At 32.8% G+C, this 25,665-nt stretch overlaps 2 protein-coding genes and 1 pseudogene across 3 annotated transcripts; 1 reads left to right on the top strand and 2 right to left on the bottom strand.

Annotated features, from left to right (window-relative positions):
• Positions 1-68: 68 nt before the first annotated feature.
• LOC139855125 (mitogen-activated protein kinase kinase kinase 3-like) lies at positions 69-4,547 on the bottom strand (annotated as a pseudogene).
• Positions 4,548-5,894: 1,347 nt separating this feature from the next.
• Positions 5,895-7,713, top strand: LOC139855519 (uncharacterized). 2 transcript variants are annotated; one of them, XM_071844753.1, is made up of 4 exons: positions 5,895-6,129; positions 6,619-6,690; positions 6,789-6,896; positions 7,350-7,713. In XM_071844753.1, exons 1-4 carry the CDS (start codon positions 6,109-6,111, stop codon positions 7,416-7,418), a joined length of 270 nt encoding a protein of 89 aa, XP_071700854.1. In that variant the 5' UTR covers positions 5,895-6,108; the 3' UTR covers positions 7,419-7,713. The 2 variants fall into 2 exon arrangements, with proteins under 2 accessions (XP_071700854.1, XP_071700853.1); XM_071844752.1 differs by having other exon boundaries at positions 6,789-6,987.
• A 12,990-nt stretch (positions 7,714-20,703) lies between these two features.
• Positions 20,704-25,044, bottom strand: LOC139855453 (mitogen-activated protein kinase kinase kinase 3-like). Its single transcript, XM_071844677.1, has 11 exons — positions 24,572-25,044; positions 23,525-23,881; positions 23,156-23,243; positions 22,989-23,051; positions 22,675-22,835; positions 22,475-22,550; positions 22,152-22,211; positions 21,929-22,036; positions 21,536-21,772; positions 21,304-21,383; positions 20,704-21,221 (listed from the first exon to the last, which is right to left on the bottom strand). The coding sequence occupies exons 1-11, from the start codon at positions 24,970-24,972 to the stop codon at positions 20,951-20,953; spliced, it is 1,902 nt and encodes a 633-aa protein (XP_071700778.1). The 5' UTR covers positions 24,973-25,044; the 3' UTR covers positions 20,704-20,950.
• Between the last annotated feature and the right edge of the window lie 621 nt (positions 25,045-25,665).

Here is a 25,665-nt window from a genome sequence, read left to right as displayed (position 1 = left end):
GCGATGGGGGCGGGGTTATTATCGCTGCATCGGCATAGTCGAAACAGGAGATGATCGCAACGGGTGGTTTAGTCCCCCTCAGGTGATCCTAATCGCTGTTCCAAAAAAAAAAAAAAAAAAAAAAAAAAAAAAAAAAAAAGGGAATCATCAACCGACAATTCAAGCCTTGATGGATCAAAATCCAATAGTCCTAAATCCATCGGTAGTTCCAATTCGCCGATCAAATTCCATAATAAGAAAGAAACCGATCGTTAACCGCCAGTTCGTCAAATTCAAGTCAAAGATGTCTCAAATTCACCTTCAAATTCAAAATTCCACTGCCGGAGTAATAAGGATCCTGATACGAATGCTCAAATCACGAGTTCAGTTATGGACGCAGGATCGTTTAATTTGATCTTAAAAAACTCCGGTCGATGGTCCGACGACGCTTTGCCCAATTTTAGCGTCGTCGTTAGGGTTAAATCGAATCAAAGCTAGATATGGACCGTTGCCACATGAAAGCTTTTTTAAATTTAGTAACATCGGTGGTAGTAATTTGAATAATAATAGTATTAATGATGATAAAAGTAAAGGTAATAGAAAAGTGTCTTCACTTGGTACTAGTAATCTGTCAAAATCGAAAACAGTTAACAGTAGCGATAGAAAATGATGTTAAAGATGAAGAAAATAGATAATGATGTAGAAGTTCATGTGGATAAACTTGATGACATGGAATGCCACTGTGACACTTAACTGAAAAAGTTAACTACACCACTCTTGTTGATTTACTTTAAAAAAAAGTTTTTTTTCTATATTCGAAGAAAAACGGAAAAAATAAATTACCTTTTTATATAATTTGCCTTTTAAAGAAAGATATTTAAAGTAATAAATACCTTTATTAGATAGTGTCACACCATCAATCAAGTCCCATTTTTTTTGGCGAAAAAATGAAATATATTAAGTAAACCTTCATCGTAACGATGAAGATTATCAATATATTACAATGCAAGAGGCTTTTGAGCCTAAAAGAAATGACATAATCCAAAGAATTGAAATTAAAACAAAATAACAATTTGAAGCTCATATCTTGTTATCAAGAACATGTTTCCTGGAAACACCAAGCCCAGCGTTGACTGGGCTTAAGAGCCCACTCGATTACTGATATTGGGCTCAAAAGCCCAATTAGTTATTGATATTGTGACAGATTCATACGTGTTATGTTGAACTTTTTTTATTTTGGTATCTAACATCTCATCATGCACAACTTAAAAGGGTGTCATCGATAAGCTTGCACTATAGTGTTGACCAAGAATAAATTTTTTTTTTTTTTTTACGAGAAGAAATAAATGATGAGTTGAGCCCTCACAGCACAATCGCCGGACTTGCTATTTTCAGGTTAGATGAAACTCCGTTTTAGCTTTTTCAGTCCTTCGATACTTATCAAATTAATAATCAACGTAAACACCTAAAACACAAATGGGTTTTCTGTATTTAAATCATTCATGTACACTCGAACAAAATATAACAACATTTACCAAAATAAATTCAGAAGACAAAATGTACTCCTGGAAAAGGCTCTATTATTCTTAAACCGAGTCAACTTCATCAAATCACAACATTATGGACACTTAATTATTGTGATCGCTCGTAAAGAACATATTTGGTAAAACATCTTATTCTCTTCTAACTAAATGTATGTAAGGTGAATAAATATTTTGGTGAATTGTAGGATGGCGAAGCATTAAAACAGTGCTTGCTACTTCAATGTACAGAAATATCAATTGAATATCGAATGTGTTAGTCATGTATTCATCAATTGAATATTGAATGTGTTAGTTATATGAATACATGTTAACTTTGTTATTGTATTTCAACTCAAGGGAGAGAGATTTGTGACAGTAGTTCCACATCAACTTAAACAATTAAACGAATTATTCTAAATGTTGATTTTACAGACTTTAAACAAATAACGTAGAAATTAAATGGTGTTTAAATACAGGTGCGCCACTTCCATCTAAGGCACTAGGAAATGCTTATTTGGTTAGGTTGACACTGGCGGTGCCTGTTGTAGTTTGGTCGCGTACAAATGGATGCTCTAATAGTTTGGCGGCCGAGGGCCGCAAACATGGATCCCGTTGCAGGCATTGTTTAATAAAAGATTTAGCATCAGTTGAAAGATGATCAGGAATATCAGGTATATCTTTGCTGTTCCCGATTTTGAATACTGCAGCCACCTGTAAAACTACATGTAAGTAAAGGCCTCAAGCAAAAAATTAAGACCAATATATATTATATTTATATTTATATTGACAAGAAGCAAATAACATAACATACCCCCTCATATTGACCCCAAGGAGGTTTCGACGTTGCCATCTCAATAACTGTGCATCCTAAGCTCCAGATATCAACCGTAAGGTTGTAACCAATTGTACTCGTAACTACCTGAGATAATAATAGATAAATAAATAAAAAAGGAACAAGCTTAAGTTAATTGTGTGTAATACTTTGCACGTGAAGTAATTGTGCGCAATAATTTGCACATGAAATAATTGTATACCTCTGGTGCCATCCAGTATAGTCTTCCTTTGAAAGAGAGCATCGTAGTATCATTTGCTATCTGGTAACAATATATATATATATGTATATATTAGTATCTACATAGGGTAAAAATGGAATTACTCGCATGACAACTTATTAAAAGATCTTCATTACAGCACTATGTCTAGAGACATACATGTTTCGCCATGCCAAAATTGGCAAGCTTTATTTGACCATTTGGGTCTACTAAGATGTTTGCGCCTTTGATATCCCTGTTGAAGAACAAACATTAATTTATTAGTTTAAAGATTATATATAATATATGCAAGCGAAAATCTGTTGATATACCTGTGTGCTGTATTTTTTCCATGTAAAAAGGCAAGCACAATTAGGATTTGCCTAGTATATTTTCGAATTAATGGCTCCCGAAATGGTCCATGTTCTTGAAGTAACTTGTGAACAGAGCCACCAGAAACATATTCCAAGTAAATTGATACCGTTTCTTTCCCCTGTAAAACATCAAAGTCAAATTTACAACTTCTGATTTGGTAAAAGGATGATAAATTAGTGTTTGGACCATGTAACTACTGCTTCGAGCCTTCGACCATATAGTGTTTTATCAAACTATCTAATTTAATTGAAGGTTAGCCACAAACAGATGTGTACCAGTTCACATCCATAATATTGAACGATGTTTGGATGTACAAGACGACTAAGCATAGTAATCTCCTGTTTAGATAAACAAAAGTCAACGTGATAATAACATTGGAAATAGAAATTGAAAATCAAAAATTCTCAAAATCACTTATTGCCACCTAAGAGATGAAGATTATATATACCTGGTTCAATAGCTTTAAACTTTCTTTCGACGATTGATCATCTGAGACAACTTTGGCTTCTTTAATTGTGCACATTTTCCCACTCTCACTATTAACAAATGAAGAAACACAAACACCGGATATAAATGTCCTAATTCAAATCAAATTCATTTAAAATAATATGTAATTAACAAGGTAAACTGTCTTCATTTAAAATCATTACTAGAACCAGCATTCATTCCACACCTGTTAAACCCAAGGTAAACATGCCCAAAAGTGCCTACACCCAATAGTTTTTCCTTCTTCCACTTTGACAGTTGGCAATTTGAGTTTTCGCCAGCACAAACATTTTTCACATTCGACACAACTGAAGGTTTAGTGGGAGAACTGCTAATTCTGGTGCCATGCTGTGGAGTAGAAGGACTAGTGGGTGAACCGGGTGGAAGTGGCAATGGATGAGCTTCACGTCGCTGTGTGGTTGGCACCCTTGACCCTGGTCCCGGGCTTCTGGGTTGAGGATTAACCTTAGGCTCCCCATATCCTCTGTCGCAAGTAAATATAAATATGTTGATTTTTAACAAATCATATATTGTCGTAACACAAAAGATATTTCACTAGAAACAAACAGAAGAATAAATATATAAAGTTAGTCGGTTTTGAGACACTCCATTGTCCCCTAGAATATTTATCAATACAAGCATTACAGGGTACCTCGATATTGCTAGGCCGTTGGCCCATTGCATTGGTTCAATTGTAGTATTAAGTATTTAATATCGATGCAATTCTTGATTTTATCTTCTAAAATATAAATATTTTAATATCAACGTGATGAATGATAACAAATTGAACAAACCTGTAAAGCCCCAATTGGCCATGATCAAAATTCTGATCACCACGACTTGAATAAACCGAGCTGGTTATAGGAACCAACGACGTGATGGTAGGTGAAGTAATAGACGACGGTTGAGGTAATGGATGCCCAATACGATCCGAATCAAATCCCGAAAACCAATACGTAATACCCAAGTTTCCACCTCCAACTAAAACAGAAGATGAAGAGCGTGCTGCTGCTGATGATGAAACGACTCCATCAAACCTTTTAGATTTTCTAATTTGTTGCTTTTCATTTTTATTATTCTTAGTAATGGTTGGGTTACCTTTGAGACTTTGATCTTTGTTTTTGGGTGATTTTCTTGACCACCATGCAGGCATGTTTTTTGTTTCCCGATGAATATATATTTGAGAGATGAAAAGGATGAATAACTACGTACAATTACTCCGTACAATATATGGGTGTCGACGTGATATATTATCGTACTATATTTATATTGGAATATGGGTTGATCGAGGAAGAAAAATAGCCAGAAGAAAACAATGGAAGGAGTGCGGGGCCAGGGGAAAAGAAGTAAGAGCGAGGGACAGGTACGAGGAAGAAGGTTTTTATTAATTTTGTTTGTCATGTATTTCTGATTTGGCGGCCCATAGACGGTAGACCAATAATTTAATAACATTGATTGGTTGAATATGATGCATGAAGTCATTGAAAATGGCTCTCGTTATTTCCTTGTTTTCACATGTGAGTAAATGTCTAGATGAATTACTTTGCACCTTAGGTTTGATGTCTAACTAGGGGACATGCACATAAGATAATGCATCACCTTTAGAATACAGATTTTATACGTATATTTGTGATGTTAAGAGTGGGTTCTTACTCAATGAGAGTTTGTAGTGTTTTGAAAAAGTATTGTAAAATATGATTAGTGTTAGATGATAAGTTAGCCCAAACCGATTGTGGGCTTAGGTCCACTAGGGTTTATAGGTTTATTAGAGTTTCCATTGTAATATAAATATCACATTAATATTGAATAATAATCACGTGGTTTACATTATCTAACAATTAGTAGTTGAGTGATAATAATAATTTTATTATTTTAAGAGTACTTAATTATACTGTTGGTTCTTGTGGTTTACTCAAAAATCTTACCGCTAGTCCTTATCTTTTAAAAGTTATACCGGTAATCCCTGTGATTTTGAAAACGTTTAATACTGGTCCAATTTCTAAATCATGTTAACTAGGCCCGGTAAATGGTGAGGAAATATGTAATTTCGTCTATAGTGTATATCCACTCATTTTTAAAAGATCTAATTACCAAATCCTTTAACATAATACGTTATATTTGGACTTGTAAACCCAAAATCAATTTCATTAAATCAGTTTCCATGCAAATTCAAAAAAAGCTCCTGCATCGATTAGGCTTTACTATAAAGATATCACAGAAAGTGATTTTGTTCATTGTCTTATCCTATATGTATGATGTATGATTCGATCTGGAATTGATCGATAAACTGATGTTGATAGATATTGTCTGAGTGCATAAACTAAATGTTATAGTCCAGGGGCGACTTTCATTTTATAACTTTAACTAGATCATAGCCATTAAAAATGACATCTCACCTTTATGACCTCATAATCTTTAAACTTTGAATTATACAGACTAAACTACCCCTAATATGAATAAAACACACGGGAAAGAATAATTAAATTAGGGGTTCACAAAATATCATTTAGTTGCAACATTCAGGAAAAAAAAAAAAAAAAAACCCTACTTGATTTCCCCAAATACTCTCATGTCAAAATCCGCCAGAGAAACTAAGATTCCTGATCAAAGCATCAATAACTACACTACGATCGTTGATTCTATTGTTTCAAACCCTAAATCGGCGTTAAATTGGTTCTTTTAATTTCCATCGATGATTCTTGCTAACAATCTAAATGATTTTTCGTTTGCATCAGGTAATCAATTCAAATGATATTTAATCGATTTATAAATTATAAATTACTGTTAATAATTTGCGATCATCAGGTTACTGTTATTAATTATTATGATTATTTTGGTATATAATGGCCATAAAAAAATACCATATGTTCTTCATTGTAAATGGATATAATGATGTGTTAATATTTGTAACAGGTTTTAAAAAGCAAAAATACACCTTTCAAATCACACTTGATTCATATGTTTACGCATGAATGCCATTTTTTGATGTTTAAAATAACACGTAATTCAATAGTTTCGTAGTTCTCGGACATTTTATGGTTTCGGTTTGTAACTTTCACTATATATACATGTGTCTGTCAATGGATTGATATATTAAAACAAACTTCATGATGAAACAATTAATAAAGTGATTAGAGGATAAAACGAGTATTGTGGAAGTTAGAATTATACATATATAATTTTGCTTATATGGGTATTTGATGATCTGTTACTTGATTATATAGTTATATGCATTGCAATCTTCTTCTTTAAGGCATAATTGGCGCCCTTATGAGCTAGAGGAGAGATGTAATAAGGTATGCATGCGACAACTAATATGCGACTACAGTTTCTTTGATATCAAGTGTCAAATAGCAATGTGTTTTGTATTTAATAATCTATTTTTATTTTATAGCTTAGAGTGAACCAAGAAACTACTGAAGTAGAAAATGAAATGTCTGTTCAAGTTGATTCTGGGAATTATGATGCTGATGTTGCTGATGACAGAGCAATGCTGAAGCAGGTTTGTACAAAGTGTTTGGCAGAAAAAAATTTGTATTACGGAGAAGTTGCTAGACAGCCAGCTAGAGTGACCAAAAAGGACTTTTTTGGGGGTGAGAAGAATAGTGTATACATACCTCTTTGTCATGAAAATATGTGTTTATCAAATTAATTCTGAAAAATGGTTAAACAGTTAAAGATGTAAAAGTTTAGTTTATCTTTATATATTCATTTTGTATTAGATGTAAATGGTGTATACTGATTATCCTTTAATGAGTAGGTTTCTATGCTAGGTTAGCTGCTTGGCATTTAATCATTCTTAATGAGTGGGTTTTTACGGTGGGGTCGGCAGAAAAGACTGTTGAATTGTTTTAAATTAAGAAAATAATCACCGCCCTTTGTATCTTTGATTATCACGAGTAAGACGTCTTACATACTTCGTTTGGATTACCTTTCATGTATTTGGTTGTAATAGGTATGGGTGACGAAGCCACAACTGAGAAGTGGAGGAAGAGGAAAACTGGAGGAGGAAGAGGAAGGGTAGTGATGCGACTCTAGAAATGGGGAGGCCAGCTGGTGATGATATAGAGGAAGGGGCATTAAGCTAATTGATTTAGACATTGAGCCGACTTGTGAGATTGTTCCAATTGCGGCAGCTGTCGGAATTGGAATTGTAGAACTGGTTGTCATCGGATTTGCTGATAAAGATATTGCTTCGCAAAGTTTTCCCTATTCTGGCAGTTGCTTTAACGTTACTGTGTCAATGATGCTCGGGTACATTAATATCTTGCCATCAAATCAAAGTTTATACATGATATAAGGGATTAATTTTGTTAATGATGCTTGCCTACATCAATATTGGTCTTAAATTTTATAAGTAATAGTTGATTAAATCTTTGTCTGTTACTGTAATTGTTCTTCTAGGTAGCAAATTTTTTTATTGAAATTGTTTATTACATACAATCAATCAGACTGTTGAATATGCACCTTTAACTAAGTAAAGGTACATAGAAGAACATCTAATTTTATGGTATATTGGTGTAACCGATGTTGGTGTACAGTTTAGTTGTTGATATTATATAAAACGGGAAAAAATGGTAGATTTTTTTTTACTTGATAGTATATAAAACGGGGAAAAATGGTAGATCAGGTGTTAGTGTTAGTGGGTATACAATGTTGATCCTTCTACGCATCCGTCAGAAACTATCCCTACTCTTAAGTAAGTAGTTCCTTATTGCTATCGTTATCTCCATTTGTTTGGGTGACTTAATGTCTATTAAATTATAGATTACTTAGGTTTTTCTATGAGCGAAATAAGTTTTCTTATATGCTTTAACAGTAATTCAGAGTATAACATTTTGTGAATAAAGTAATGTGTTAAAACTCTAAAATGACACCAATAATGATGTTGTTGAACCATCGTTAAAGAACTACTTATTGAAGCATCTAAAATGACACCAATAACGTGTTAAGACTAATTATTGATCCGGAAGTTAATTATCCTTAATTATTTTTACTGCCCAATATTTCAGAGTCCTTGATTTTTTTTTCCCGATTTACCCTTACATTACATTTACTCCATCGTTATAAATGACTACTCTAGATGCAAGCAATAAACTTAGAAGCTGAATGAAATCGTTCTTCTGAATTGAACATTTTATTTGTAACCTCGAATTAGTGTTGAATTAAAGTCCATTGAATTCGGATTTTGGCTTTTGAAAATCGTTAATAATTATATTTCCAAAACATGAAGGTAACATCTTTATCTATAAGCCTACTTTTTAACCTATTTTGTGTTACACGACAACCCTTGCAAAACTTTTAAACCTAATTTTTGTTGTCAAATGAACAACTTGATGGAGTTGGGGAAGGACCTTAGAATCTCGTATAAGGGAACATTTTAAAACCCATATTAGGTACTTTTGACAAGAGAATAAGAAATAAAGAAATAAGAGTAGAGAAAAAGGAAAATGTCTTCACGAAAGGAGAGAACGCAAGGGGGACAACGCTAATGAAAGAAAAGAAATGACAAAGATAAATCGTAACGATTTGAAAAATGTCTGAAAATTTTGATTTGCTTTCTCATATATATAAAGTTCATTAAGCACCATATCATGTAAATAAAATAATAAAAAAAAGATACGTATAGTTATGTAACATATGTAGCTCCATTACGGCAAATTTTCTTACGCAATCCCGCGAATTTGCGGGCCTTAAGCTAGTATGATATGATATGATAAACGGAGTATTTACTATGAATATAGCTATAATGGTTTGAATATTATGCAAATGCAAAAAACCTTACTTCAATTTATGTTTTCGTGTTCAGTCAGCTAGTGACTATCTCGTGTGTAGTACACGTGTTTAATAATCCATGTATACTGCAATTTGTGTATCTCATTTGAGTATTAATTGTAAGATCGCATAGCTTAAACACAATGTCCTGCAATATAAGCCCAAGAGTCCATCCTTTTCTAAAACCAATTGGTTTTAGAAAAAGATGGACTCTTGGGCTTATATTGCAGGACATTGTGTTTGGGCTATGCGATCTTACAAATGGTATCAGAGCTAGGCTATAGCCCGATGTGGTGAATAACGCAGTGGTGGCGCACCCCTAAGCGCACGGTGCGACATGGCACACCCCTCAGTTTGCCAACGATAATGGAGCCATGGTGCCTTATATCGAAAGTCTTCCTTCCCAAGGCGTGGAAGTGCGGCGTGTCCCGATGGTGAAAGAAAGAGATCGGCGGTATAAGAGACGTGTCCCGGTAGTGAAAGAAAAGTGAAAGAAAAAGAGACCGGTGATATAAGATGGCGGGAGTATCGTTGAAGGGGAGGCTCGGTGATGTGGTCTTCGGTTTGAGGGGAGGATTGTTGGGGTGCAAACCTATCCCACATAGGATGGAGACAAAAACAAATGTATGTATATAAGTCTAAGGGAAAGTCCCTTTAATACCAATTGGTTTTAGAAAAGGATAGACTCTTGGGCTTATATTGCAGGACATTGTGTTTGAGGTATGCGATCTTACATTAATAACCTCTTATGTTTATCTATGATACAAGTGGGTCAAAATAACCCCTTATATATCTATGATACAAGTAGGTCTCGACCCAACCTGAACCAGCCCGACCCTTTTGACCGGTATAGTGTCACCCCATGAATTTTGAATTAATATATAAACTGTAGTTGATACAAGTGGATCAAAATAACCCCTTACAAAATTGTATTTGATACAAATTGGGTCAAAATAACTCCCTTTTTGCTTAGGTTGAAAACTGTCAACCATGCTTCAAAATAACATATATGTTCAAAGTGTGTCAAACATATAAGTTCAGCTGTAAATTGCCATCATGTATCAAAATGTCTCAAACATGCATTAAACCAAACCATAGGGACAAACCAGTTTCTATCAAACACCTGCACATTTCCATAAACTAATGCACATATGTATACAACCAAACCATAATCTTCGACCAAACCAGTTCTCAATCAAACATGTTCAAAATGCCATAAACTAATGCACATATGAATACAACCAAACCATGAATTGTCATCGTACTCCCCTTATTTTCATTCATAAGCAATCTTATTCAAATTGCATTCGCACAAGAGAGAATACCTTCAGCTTTCTTTTGTTAATATATTACAAATGTGTATCTACGTTTAATTTCGTTGCTTATAAATTTGGCGGTTACTATTGCGAGGAATAAGAGAGATAACTTTGAGTTGAATAAAGAAAAGAGTTCGGTTGGATTGAGCTTACCTCCAGGCGGTAACGATATCCGCCGCATCATTGAAACCATTGTTGGCCCTATATCAACCCTATACGGGTGGTATACCCGCTTAATGGGTGAATACAGGGCCAAACATAGCTACAATGAGGCGTGCATATCACTATGGACTGGCCATAAGCTCAAACAAGATATGATCATGTTTATCTCGTTTAATCCTTGCAACACTAACAACTTACTTTTATAGTGTTTTCATTTGTAGAAATTTTGTGACTCGGATTTTCCCTTTTTTCATAATTATGTCCGTAAAATAGACAGTTTGACATCAAGAACTTACAGATTTTTGCGTGGTGCTGCTACTACCTTCTGAATTCTTGACGAGCTATTGTTCAGGAACCCTTCTTCTGCTGTCACTGGTAGAGCTTCCTTGAAATTTTATGAATGAAGCAGTTTGAAAACACACGCATGCGCGCGCGCGCACACACACACACACACAAATACCCATCTGGGTATTAAATGCGTTAGTCTAATGAATATATGTTAACATTGATATCGTATTTTAACTCAACGTTGACATCACTGAGTTTGTAAAAGAACTAGCGGTGGAAGCACCCCCTCGGGAATACCCGTTGTATTTGTACATTCTTATTTTTCATAATTGATTTTTTCCAGGGGCTTGTCCCTCTTTATCAACTAGCGGTGGAAGCAGTGTGGAAATAATATGAACCATGTCGACTTTCATTTCGAGGAGAGAAATTTCATACTATAATTTAGCATAACTTATTTGTAGATTCTGTTAGAATCGGTGATCGTTCATATAGATAACGGAGAGAGATTTGTGAGTCTGTTTAATCGATGTGGGAATACATTCAGTTACTTCATTCACAATAGTTCCAAATCGACTTAAACAACCGAACAAACCTCTCTTCCTTCTATATATGAATGATCGCTAATTAAAATAAATCTAAAATCAAGTGATGTAAAAATTCAGTCAAAAATATAGTTGATGGTGCTCACATTAGGTCCACATTGTAAGTGCCTATATCAGAACAATGTGAGCAATTTATGGTTTGCATATTCATGGATTGATTTGTTTCAGAAGAGTCAATTACATTTTTTTTTTGGTTTTCATTTTATTGCATATTCATGTCGTTGCTAACTGCAGTAATGATATAAGTTTGCAGCTAATGTTACAACGCTCTGCAACGTGGTGATGAAAATGTTAGGAAGATGTGGACTGAGGTTGGTCTGCCTCTTGTGATATTTTTTTTTTTTTTTTTTAAACGGTAGAAATTTTATCAAAACAATTTAGCTAAATGCTAGAAATTTACAAAGAGCACAAAGGATTTTGGAGTCATGTCGTCCAATTTATTCTAGTCTTATAATACCTAGAATATAACCAATTAAATGCAAAAACCACAATGTCGTCAAACACAAGTGATAAGCGAAATCTTGCGTCTTTGAAAATGATGCCATTTATAAGTCTCCACATGTTCCAGAAAGCCGAAAGAAAAATAACCTTGAGTGTAACGCAATGCATTAAACTCATTTTAGTTTATTTCTTTAATTGAATTTGTCAAAGTATGTATGCATCTTCAATGTTGTCAAATATCTTCTTCTGGTGTATGTTTTAAGACCTTCGCGCATTATGACAGATCTTGAAACCTATGATGCAGAATATGTGAAGGAAAACATTTGGCTTTCCTTGTTCATTTCCAGTCGTAAGTTTTCACATTTTGCAGATTCTTGTATTTTTATTAACATTGAGAATAGTAATACTCAACAGACAAGAATTAAGTGACATCGGTTTATTTAAAGACAAATTCACACCCCCTACACGAATAATTCCACAAAAATATACATTTTTTGTTCACCACTAGACTTTAAGCACAATCTCAAGGTTGGAGGGGACACCGACACCTCGATACCGCTAGGCCAAAGGCCATTTGGTGAGATCAGTTTTTGGATATAATATGTACTTGTACTGGATTTGGCTTTTGCCTTTGAATACTAATTTAGCTTTCAAAAAATAAAAATAAAAAATAATAAAAAAAAACTTTCCCACCAATTTTAATTCTGCAATTGATAAACAGCAAATGTTAATGTTTAAAGGATCCTATGTGCCTAATGTTAATGTTTGAATATTTAGATATTCCTGAAATTAGTTGGCCTTCAGATCCAAACTTGGCGCGAAGGCGCACTTGATTTGTAATCTACTTTAGCTACCTACTTTAGGACCTAGAGGTTGAGAAATTGAGTTTGTCTCGTGATCATTTGTTTAGTTTTTTCTTGTTTGTTGATTTCTACTTAGATCGCTTGGTTTGGATCATGTACAATTGTGTTCGATCGGTTTCGAATTGTTTAGAATGTTTTTTTTTTAAAAAAATCGAGTTGTTAGGGAAGACTCGTTTATAGATATTTTTTGTTCTAGATGGTTGTTTTCTAGGCGCGAACTTCCATGTCCCCCGTATCTTTTGTAATCTCTATTGAGGGTGTTTTCTTTTGAGAAACGACCTCATTTTAATATGAGTTTTAGTTTTTTTTGCTAAAAAAATTATAAATATACTTATATAAAATACAAAATTCAAATATAATTAAATATACTTATATATGTTATAATTCAGTAGGCTTATAACTACCTTTAATGGTTATAAGAACAAAGAGAGAAAAAGAGAGAAGAAGGAGAGAAGAAATATTGATATTGATATTTCAAGAGAAATGGTGCACCTTAAATGGTTACCATACATGTCTATTTATAGTATAAAATATTACTATGCAAGAAATATAATAATAATAAAATTAACATCCAATCTAGATATTTTATAACACAATCTAGATATTTTATAACACTCCCCCTTGGATGACAATTTTATTAGAGAATAACTAGTACTGCCTCGTTAAAAACCTTGCTAAAGAAAACTCATTGAGATAAAACTTTAGCTAAGGGAAAAAGAGTGCAGCATAAAGTTGACTCCCCCTCAAGTAGGCAACGCCTGAGTTGTTACATCTTCTGAACATGCCTCATGCCAATATTATGAACGTGTGTTCTGAAAATAGCAGTTAGCAGTGCTTTGGTATAAAGATCAGCAGAGTTGTTGATTGAACGTATCTCATTTTAATCTGGTTGTCTTTTACGATATCTTGAGTATATGAGAAAAATCTGAGGTTTTCATCTGAAACTGTATCATCTAAATCTTTTATGTACAAGTTTGGCCCTCGTGATTTGTCTACAGTCTCCTTCATGGTTTGTTCAAACCGTTGTTTCAGTTCCTATTCCCTTTCAGTCTTTTTCTGAGCCTTACCAATATACCATTCTTTTCCATCAAACTTATGACCGTTAAGACCGTTTATAGCTTTAGCGCCTCGTCAGCATTTATGTTTTGTTCTGTCATTTTTGATACTCTTCTTTCATTTGTATTATGTAAGCTGTATTATCTTCATAGATAGTTGTTACGCTTTTATAGCGTTCTAGTCCACAAGAATCAATAATGATTTGTATCATTGATCTTAACTAAAATCATTCCCGAGTAGCTTCATGTAATGCAATCACTTCGGCATGATTTGATGATGTTGCAACAAGTGTTTGTTTTGAGAACGTCATGATATTGCGGTGCCTCCATTTAGGAATACATATCCAGTTTGAGATTTAGCTTTATGTAGATCGGATAAATAATCTGCATCTGTATAACCAAACAAATCTTGTTTCGAGTTGTTAGAATAAAATAATTATAAATCAGTAGTTCCCCGAAGGTATCAAACTATTTGTTTGATCCCATTCCAATGTCTTTTGGTAGGGGCTGAGCTGAACCTTGTCAACAAATTAACTGCAAAAAAAATGTCAGATCTTGTATAATCTATAAGATACATAAGAACCTCAATTGCACTAAAATATAGAACTTCCGATCTGTTAAAATTTTCATGATCTTCGCAGGGATGAAATAGATCAGTGTCAATATTGAGTGATCTAACAACAATGAGTTTGTCTTTAAAAAAAATGTTTTAAAATCTTTTCGGTATAAGTTGTTTGATGTACAAGTAAACCATTAGGCATATGCTCAATTTGCAATCCAAGGTAATACTTGGTTTTTTCAAGATCTTTCATTTCAAAATAATTCTTTAGAAGTTGAATGATTTCATAGATCTCTTTATTTGTTCATATGATGTTAAGAACATTGACATAAACAACTGCGATCTCATACCCGAACATTGTTTTTATAAAACATACGTGCAAAATAAGTTTATATTTATACCCTTTTTTTTTATCAAGTAGTCATTTAATCGGTTATACCACATACGTCCCGTTTGTATAAACCCACTTAGAAATCTTTGTGATTTAATGGAATATATTCCCTTGGGTTTTACATTAGATGCTTATGATACCTTAACCCTTTAGGTATATTCATATATATCACTATTAAGTGATCCATACAGATAAGTAGTAACAACATTCATGAGATGCATTTAAATAACTACCAGGTTGATTAAGTATCTAATAAGTAATTGTATCCATTACAGGAGGATAATTTTTCCTCCTAATTCATTTCTGGTCTTTGTGGAAAATATTGAGTTACAAGTCTAGTTTTTCCTTGTAACTTCATTTGCACATTTCTTTTCGGATAAAAATTCATTTGTATCCCATACGTTTCACATCTTTAAAAGTGATAACGATTGATCCGAAAACTTTTCTTTTATCGAGCGATTCTAATTCAGCTCTTATTGCTCCTTTCCATTGAGCTCAATCATGTCCATTTTGTATATTTAATGACAGATTTTAGTTCCAGATCATCATCTTTATTCATGATGTCATTGTAACATTATATGAAAATATCTCATAGAGATTTTAGTTTCATTTTGGTTCCATAATATTGCATAATTTATCGCAATTTTAGTATTTACATTTATCAATATCCTCTGCAGAAGGAATATTGATTTGTGGTTCTTCTTGAACACTTTCTCTTACTTCATTATCAGCTGATTTTCTTTTTCGAGGATTTTTATCTTCGGAACCAATTGATCTTTCACGTTTGATGCGTGGCAAAGACTCAACAGTGACATTATTGCCAGCTTTTGGAATTTCAGTTCGAGCTGGAGCATTTATCGCTGGTATATATGATTTAGTCACTTTTTTATATCTGTAAATGCATAAAGTAATTAATTTGCAAGTTCTTGCATATGCATTATTTTTGAACTTTCGTTTCACATTCTTTTGTGCGAGTTCAATATACCTTAATTGATGTTCACATCATGAAGCATCATTTTATTTTTTATTTTTATTTCTCCCCCTAATCTAGGGAACAATGTTTTATTAAAATGACAATCAGCAAAACGTGCTGTAAAAACATCACCCATCATGGGTTCAATATATCTTATGATTGAAGATGTTTTATATCCAAAATATATTATCATCTTTCTTTGAAGAACCATTTTATTGTGTTGTGGTGATACAATTGGAACATACACTGCACAACCAATGTTTTAAGGTAGAAAATATTTGGCTCTTGACCAAAATCAAGTATTAAGTGAAAATATTTACGACTTCCACATGGTATAATGCGAATTAATGTCGCAGCATGTAAATTTACATGTCCACATATAAATATTGAGAGATTTGTACTCATTATCAATTGTCTAGTTATTAGCTGTAAGCGTTTATCTATTGATTCAGCTAAACCAATTTTGTGTATGCACATGAGCAACTGGATGTTCAACAACAATCCCTGTAGATATATAATGATCATTAAATGCTTGAGATGTTAACTCACCAGCATTATCAAGTCTCATCCTTTTAATGGTGTAATCAGAATAATGTGTTCTCAATTTAATAATTTGTGCAAGAAACTTTGCAAATGCCATATTACGGCTTGATAACATACAAATATGAGACCATCCGCTAGATGCGTCTATTAGAACCATGAAATATCAAAATGGTTCACATGATGGATGAATTGGTTCATATATCTTACCTTGAATTCTTTCAAGAAACATTTGTGATTCTTTTTCACAATATACTTTTCATTAATCACCATATGTGCTTTCCATTAATCACCATATGTGTTTTTTTTTTTTTTTTTTTATTTATAAATCACCATATGTGTTTTTTTTTTATCATATATCCTTTTCACCATATACGCTTTTAATCATATGCGCTGTGTTTTTCACCATATGCGCTTTTAATCATATGCGATTTTCATCATATGCGTTGTACTTTTCATCATATTCGCTTTTTATCATATGCGCTTATCATATGCGATGCGCTTTTTATCATATGCGCTTTTTTATGTGAATAGTAAATTAATTAATTTCGTTTTACTATTCATATGAATTAATTTAGATTTACTATTTTGTTAATTGAGTAATATATATATACATCATATACTTGTGACTCCGAAGGCTCAAATGAATTTGACCATATAGTTATACGTTGTACCTTGCACATTAATTTTCAGTAGAAGCTTTAGATGCATATTATTTTCAGTAGAAGCTTTAGATGCACTTTTTTTTTAATCACCAAATACCACAAACACTTTGTTTGCGTTTGTTCATAGTCATCAATGAAAACCATTTTCTTTAATTTTATTTTATACAATAAAATTAACGCATCATTATTCTTTTCAAAAACAATAATCTATTGTTATTGTTCACTTGTGCCATGTTTAATAACAAAAGTCAACAACCTCTGTCTTGTTTGTTGTGGCAACCAAAAACAACCTTTGCTTTTGTTACCGAGAATCCAAGACCAAAAAACAGTTAATTTTTAATTAATCTTTTATCAAAACCATAAATGATTTTATTGATCTACGTTGATATGGCCATAAAGAATTGACGGCTGACCTACTTTTGTAAGTGTATTTCGGCTATCATCCCGAAAACGCACAACGACCTTTTTTTTTTTATGAACTATTTGTTTCATATCTAGCTTAGGCAATTATTGTGAACATTTGGTCCCTATAAGAGCATTTATTTTTTAGACTTTTAGTTGATTTGTACTTGTCACAATTAGGGATAGCACCCGCGGGTCGTGGATGCGGATCCATTGGATCCATCACCCGTACCCGCGGATTTTTTTTAAGAGACATCCAATTGAACCCTTGTTCGTTGAAACAATTTGACTATATTTTTACTCCCCATTATTAAACGGGTCATTTTGATGCACACTCTTAAAAAAATAATTTGTTTTTTAAGTTTTATTATTCAACCTCCTTTTTTCAACGGTCACGTTTTTAACAAAACATTTGACAAGTTTGGAAAAAAGTTTTTTATTGATTATCATCAAAAGTTTTCTATTGTCACTCTACTGGATGGAATTATAGCATACAACCAAAATTGCAACCCAACACTACATAAGAACAAAAAGGTTGTTTTTAATTAACATATGTATATGTGCTAAACTCGGAATAATAATAACTTATTTTAGAAAATTAACATAAGACATGTTGAAACATTTTTGTCACATTTAGCTCATCAAGTCTAATACTTATCATTGATAGATTTTATCACGTCTAGGAGATGTTTACTTTTTTCTTGTATTAAGTCCTACTTTCATTTACCTTTGTTTGGAAAAAAGTTTTTTTTTTACTTTGTTTTCCCCCTTTCTGTAAAACTCATTTAAACACTTTCTTTGTTTTTGTTTTTTTTTTAAAAAACTTCCTTTTTTTTACGTTACCCGTAAATTATAAATATATAAAAAAAACTTTTTGTTTAAATTTTTTTTCTAGTTTTTAAAAGGCCACTTGACCAATTTTTTAATTCTTTCACAACACCTGATATCGTGATCGTGACCTTTCACCAAAGCAAGAGATATTCTTGATAAACTAAACACGGACTCGTGTTTGAAATTGTCGGCCACAAAAAAATTCATTTGATAAAAGTATATATATATTTTTTTAGTTATAGAAGGAGACCACTTCATTTTCAATACTTCATTTTTGACAAAAAACTATTCCATTTTACCATCCCCTTTTTTTCTTACTTTAACTTTTAAGATATACTTTTAATAAAAATACAAACTACTTTTTCTTATTTTAACTTTTAAGATTTACTTTTAATAAAAATACAAACTACTTTTTGTATTTTAACTTTTAAGATTTACTTTTAATAAAAGTACAAACTACTTTTTCTTATTTTAACTTTTAAGATTTACTTTTAATAAAAATACAAACTATTTTTTTATTTTAACTTTTAAAATTATAAATTTAAGAATAAACATTAGTATGCATGAAATAAATAATGATTAATTGCATAAGTAATCATAAATGTTAGATAACATATAAAGACCCCGTCGTATTCGTATTGATCGGAATTAATCTCGACCCATGGTACCGTGTTGTCAAATGACGTGTTGCGTACATAAAGTACCGTGTTGTCAAATGACGTGTTGCGTACAATCATGAGGTCTTATTAACATAAATATAAATGTTAGTGAAGTTAATAAGAGTTAGATTACAGAAAATATAATTCAGGTGGTATAACCGACCATATATAACTTAAATAACATAAATATAAATGTTAGTGAAGTTAGTAAAAGTTAGATTACAGAAATATAATTCAGGTGGTATAACCGACCATATATAACTTAAATAACATAAATATAAATGTTAGTAGTCCAAAATTTGATATATTCGAGTCTGAAAATTATTAATAATTTCATACCTTGATTAGTGATTCGTGATCGTTTGAGATATCTTTTAATTACACTAAGCTTTTCGTGCTGATAACGTATTATAATTCAGTAGGCTTATAACTACCTTTAATGGTTATAAGAACAAAGAGAGAAAAAGAGAGAAGAAGGAGAGAAGAAATATTGATATTGATATTTCAAGAGAAATGGTGCACCTTAAATGGTTACCATACATATCTATTTATAGTATAAAATATTACTATGCAAGAAATATAATAATAATAAAATTAACATCCAATCTAGATATTTTATAACACAATCTAGATATTTTATAACAATATATACTTATATATTGTATTATGTGATGTGATGTGATATGTGATATTTATATTTATCAAATTTAAGGTTATACTTGGAATGTTATATTATTATATTAATTATTAATATTAATTATTAATATTAATATTATTATATCTCCATGGATGGAGACATGGAGTTGTGTGGCGTACAAAAATGAAGAAGCCGCCCTTGAGGTTGCAGTCCAAAGGAGATGTATCTTATGTCATTTATGATGATACATGCGTCCATGAAAGGGAACCTACATAAGCATGCATTTAAATAAACACAAACAAATCTAACTAATTATCATCCACCTAAATTCAACTTTTTAAAAACTTTATGTGAAAGCGACGTACCCATGGGTTTTTAACCACTTTTATCAGTAACAATTATAAAACTATTGAAATTGTAGATAAAACCTAACTGAAACAGATTAGTCAACCACAACTTATCGGTAATAGAAGGTCGTTAGTCTACCAATATCGTATCCTGATGTCTTTTCAACTATGATGTTCAGAGTTTAAGTCGCCACATGAACAAATCTGTATATCATCGGGTTTTTTTTAACGGCGGTTAGTCACTAATGGGGTCCGAACGCGACGTCGGAACCCACCCACCCGATCATTTCATGGACGAACATTACAGTCCTACCGCCCCACGGCGAATCCTTACGGGCATCGCGTGTGATAGAACCCTCTCGGGTGAGGCTCGAACGCAGAACGTTAGCAATATCCCGGCCCATGAAATGAGTGATTAACCTCAAGGGAAATATTTTGCAGTTAATAAGAGTCGAACCCTAATTTCTCTAATGAAAGTCCAGTCATCATCAATACACCCACCACTTTGAGGTTAATGTGTATATCTTAGTGATAGGTGGTTATAAGCTTACAATGTGTTGGAATATAACTTTTTGAAAAAAGAGGAAAAAAAAATTAATTCATCAGTATATCTAGTCAAAGTATGGATCAAGCAATACATTGCCAAATCTTGACTTCTAAAAACCAGTCAACTGAGACATTCCACTGAAACATGACTAATGTCTTTTTACTTGAGTGATCATGAGTTTAAAACATCCAAAAAAATGTGTTTTCTTTAGTTATTTCAAATCAATGAATCTTCAGATTTTGTTGCAAAACTCCCATTAAAAGCTTCTCAACACGAACTTACATTAATCGCATTACAAAACTACGTATATAAGAATTTCAACCCTCGAGTTTCATGTGTTTGTATATGTCACCCAAAAAGATACAGTAACAGTTTGTATTTACATCATATAACAAAAGTAACCATTCGATATCGACAGCAACATTGCCCATAAATTAACGAACACGAGCTACAATCACATAACCCCGGGCCACCGCAAACTTCCATTTTGGAATACTTCATGGTCAAATGAGTTGCGATTTTGGAGATCTGTTCGGTGTTTGCGTTCTATACTGAGGAATTTCGTACCACGGATCGAGTGCGGGTTTTGAATTAGGTCTCGCTGGAGCTGCCAAAACGTCGGTCAAAGTTTGACTAGTTCGACCAGTTTGACCAATTAGGGTATAGGATGGGTGAGGTGGAGAGAGATAGCAACTTCTGTATGCAGATCTGTATTGCCGCAAAGGGCTCGAGGTCGGAGAAACAGGCAAAGAAGTGATCGTTTTTGTATTTTGCCTGCGTATAGCAAGGGTATTTGTGTAAATTCATGACAAAGAGTACGTATGATAAAAGTTCGGTATTGAAGTTAGAAAGATACCTTGGACTTGAAATCATGCCTTTAGATGCCATCACTTCAAACGAGCGAGTGTTTCTGTTGGATTGCATTTCAGAAGGCGTCTGTTTTAACGTTACAAAAGATAATGAGAATTAAGTAACAAGAACCAATTTCTCAAAAATGTTGATTTCATAAACTTTTGTTTTAAATTGTATTGTATAAAATAAAATAAAATGTCAACTTAAGCAAGTAACGTAGAAGGGTTTGTACGTACTGGTGTGCGACTTCCATCGAAGGCACTAGGAAATGCTTCTTTGGTTAGGTTGACATTGGCGGTTCGTGTTGTAGTTTGGTCGCGTACAAATGGATGCTCCAATAGTTTGGCGGCTGAGGGCCGCAAACACGGGTCCCGTTGCAGGCATTGTTTAATGAAAGATTTAGCATCATTTGAAAGATGATCAGGAATATCAGGCATATCTTTGCTGTTCCCGATTTTGAATATTGCAGCCACCTATAAAACTACATGTAAGTAATTTCCTCAAGCAAAAAAGACCAATATATGTTATATTATTATTATTATTAGTATAGTATTAATTAATATTAATATTAATATTAATATATTATATATATTAATTTATAAGATAAGAAGCAAATAAGATAAACATACCCCCTCATACTGACCCCAAGGAGGTTTTGATGTTGCCATTTCAAGAACTGTGCATCCTAAGCTCCAGATATCAACTGCAAGGTTGTATCCACTTGTATTCATAACTACCTGAGATAATAAAAAGAAAGAAAAAAAAAAAAAAAGTAAGTACGAGCGTAAGTTAATTGTGTGTATGCACGTGAAATTATTGTGCGTAGTACTTGGACATGAAATAATTGGTTACCTCTGGTGCCATCCAGTATGGACTTCCTTTGAAAGAGAGCATCGAAGTAACATTCGTTATCTGGTAACAATATATATGTATATATATATTAGTATCTACAGGGGAAAAAACACGGAATTACACGCACGACGACTAATTAACTTTAGAAAACTGAAATATTTCCTCTATCAGGAGAGTAATGAAACCCTAGCCTTATTCAAAAGTCTGAAGTAAATAGCAACATTTATCTTTTCCAGTAAAACTTTGATTTTGCAAACTTTCAATATAGATTTGTAAGTTCTTATTATAAGAGTTTCATTACAGCACTATGGCTAGAGACATACATGTTTCGCCATGCCGAAGTCGGCAAGCTTTATTTCACCATTTGGGTCTACTAAAATGTTTGCACCTTTGATATCCCTGTAAAAGAATAAATAATTTTTATTAGTAAGTACTCCGTATAAATTAGTATTAGTACTAGTTAGTATACTAGTATAATAACCAAGAGAAAATCAGTTAATAAAACATGCCAAGAGTAATTTACCTGTGCACTGTATTTCTTCCGTGTAAAAAGGCGAGCCCACTTAAGACTTGTCTAGTATAATTTTGAATAACAGGCTCCCGAAACGGTCCATATTCTTGAAGTAACTTGTGAATAGAGCCACCAGAAACATATTCCAAGTAAACTGATAGCGTTTCTTCACCCTGTAAAACATGAAAGTCTAATTTAAAACTTTTGACTCGACATGGTGCTTAGAGCAATGTTTGACTATAGTAGGACCATATTGTGTTCTGACAAAATAAAAAAAAATAATAATAAAAATAAAAAATGAAGGTTAGCTTTAAAAAAAAGCATACCAGTTCACTGCCATAATATTGAACGATGTTTGGATGTAAAAGTTGACTAAGCAAAGTAATCTCCTGTTTAGATAAACAAAAGTCAATATAATAACGGTTGGAAATAGAAATCAAAAGTCAATAATCTCAAAATCACTTATTGCCAACTAAGAGATGAAGATGGATACCTGGTTCAATTGCTTTAAACTTTCTTTCGACGATTGATCATCTGAAACTACCTTGACTTCTTTAATCGCGCACATCTGCCCACTCTCACTATTATCAAATGAAAAAAATACAAACACTGGATATAAATTCCCTAATCCATATCCAAATTCACTAAAAATAACATGAATATTAACAAATTAAACTCTCTGCAAATGCAAATAGGCACATTGCAACAAAAACAAACGTAGTGTCCCTTTATTTCTAATTTGGTCAATGAATGTTAATAATCATTACTAGAACCATCAATCCCTATTTTTAAACTCAAGTCACTACTAAATTAAAAAAATTAACAGAAACTACCATTGCAAATCTAGAAATTTAGTTCACACCTGTTAAACCCGAGGTAAACATGCCCAAAAGTGCCTCTACCCAATAGTCTTCCCTTCTTCCACTTTGACAATTGGCAATTAGAGTTTTCGCCAACACCAACATTTTTCGCATTCGACACAACCGAAGATCTAGTGGGAGAACCGTAAATTATGGTGCCAGGCTTCGGAGTAGAAGGACTAGTGGGTGAACCGGGTGGAAGTGGCAAAGGATGAGCTTCATCTGACCTTTTATTTGGTGAATCAAGACTCGAACCCACAAACCGTTGATGAAGAGGTGACGTTGTTGTGGTTGGCACCCTTGACCCTGGTCCCGGGCTTCTAGGTTGAGGACTAAACTTCGGCTCCCCATATCCTCCTCTGTCATAACCAACAAGTAAAAATTAAAAATCAAACTTTAAAAAATCATATCTTGCCTTACCACAAAAGATATTTTACTAGAAACAAACAGAAGAATAAATATATATAGTTAGTCCGGTTTCAACACGCATCCATCACTCCAAAAGACACTCGATTGTAGCCTAGAATCTGTAACAAAACAAGCATAACCAATCTCATGTGTATTCGACTAATCGTATCCCTACTCAATTATAGTATTACTATAGAGAGATGCATCCTTTGATTATCTTCTGATATACTGAGTATAAATATTTTAATATCAATGTGATTGATAATTGATGATAACAAATTTACTTGGAATCGAAAAATACACTTTCAAATTTACTCTGATTCTTCAACTCAACTCAAGATAAACTAATTCTTTCATTCCCTTCAACCTACATATAATCAACTCATAATACAAATTTCGAGAAATGAAATTGAAATATCTTCACTAATCACTAAAAACAATACAATATACCCATGTAACAAAGTTTCTTAATTTTCATATTCAGATTATATAAATCATAATTACTTATACATAAAGTGGTAAATCTTAACTATCAATTAAATACACCCAGAGATAAAGAGCTCAACAATATTCTCAAAATACCCAAATTAAAAAAAAAAAAAAAATATATATATATATATATATATGGAAATTGAACAAACCTTAAAAAACTCAATTGGCCATTATCAAGATTCTGATCACCACCACAAGAAGAAACAGAAGAATCACCACCACTTGAAGAAACCGACCCGGATCCGGGAACAAACCCAATAATATCACTATTAGCAAACGACGTGGTTGTAGGTGAAGTAGTAGAGGAGGGTTGAGGTAACGGATGCCCAATACGATCCGAATCAAAACCCGAAAACCCAGATGTAGGACCCGAATTTCCACCTCCAACTAAAACAGAAGATGAAGAGCGTGCTGATGATGCTGAAACGACGTCTTCAAAGCTTCTATTTTTATTATTTTGTTGCTTATCATTTTTACTAGTAATTACTGGCTTACCTTTGAGACTTTGATCTTTGTTTTTAGGTGATTTTCTCGACCACCATGCCGGCATCTTTTTTGTTTTCCGATAGAGTTTTTGAGAGCTGAAAATGATGGATAACAACTACAATTGCTATGTGGGTGTCAACGTGATATTATATGATATATACAGGATAAAATACTGCAATATTATGAAACGAGTAATATTTATATTTATATTTATATTTATAATTATAATATAATTTATATTTATAATTTATAATACAATAATTATACTTTATATTTTTATACGGAGTACATATTATTATTATTTATTATAATTATAATTATAATAATAATATTTATTTTTATTATTATTATTATATTATTTATAAAATTATAAAATACGGAGCAATATTTAATATTTATTTTATTTATATATTATTTGCAATTTTGTTTTTTACTACGGTGTTTAATACTGTAGAAGAAGAAACCAATGGAAGGAAGGGAGTGGTGGGGCCAGGGAAGAGGTTTAACAATGAGGGACAGCTACGAGGAAGTAGGTTTGTTGTGTTTGTGATGTGTTCTGGTTTGGCAGCCATAGACGGTAGACCTATAAAAGATTTAAAAAATAAAGTATGAATAAATTATAATACAAATATTTAAGTAGTAGTATTTTTTAGGGAAAAGGATAAGACGTACTCATTAAATAATCAGAATTCTCTCAAGTGTTAGAGTGCTCCCATCCATCCCGTTCACAAGCCCGCCCAAGCCACCACTTACCTGG

Source organism: Rutidosis leptorrhynchoides, chromosome 6, assembly GCF_046630445.1.
Source record: "Rutidosis leptorrhynchoides isolate AG116_Rl617_1_P2 chromosome 6, CSIRO_AGI_Rlap_v1, whole genome shotgun sequence".
Lineage (NCBI taxonomy): Eukaryota > Viridiplantae > Streptophyta > Magnoliopsida > Asterales > Asteraceae > Rutidosis > Rutidosis leptorrhynchoides.
This window is presented reverse-complemented; position numbering and strand designations above follow the sequence as displayed.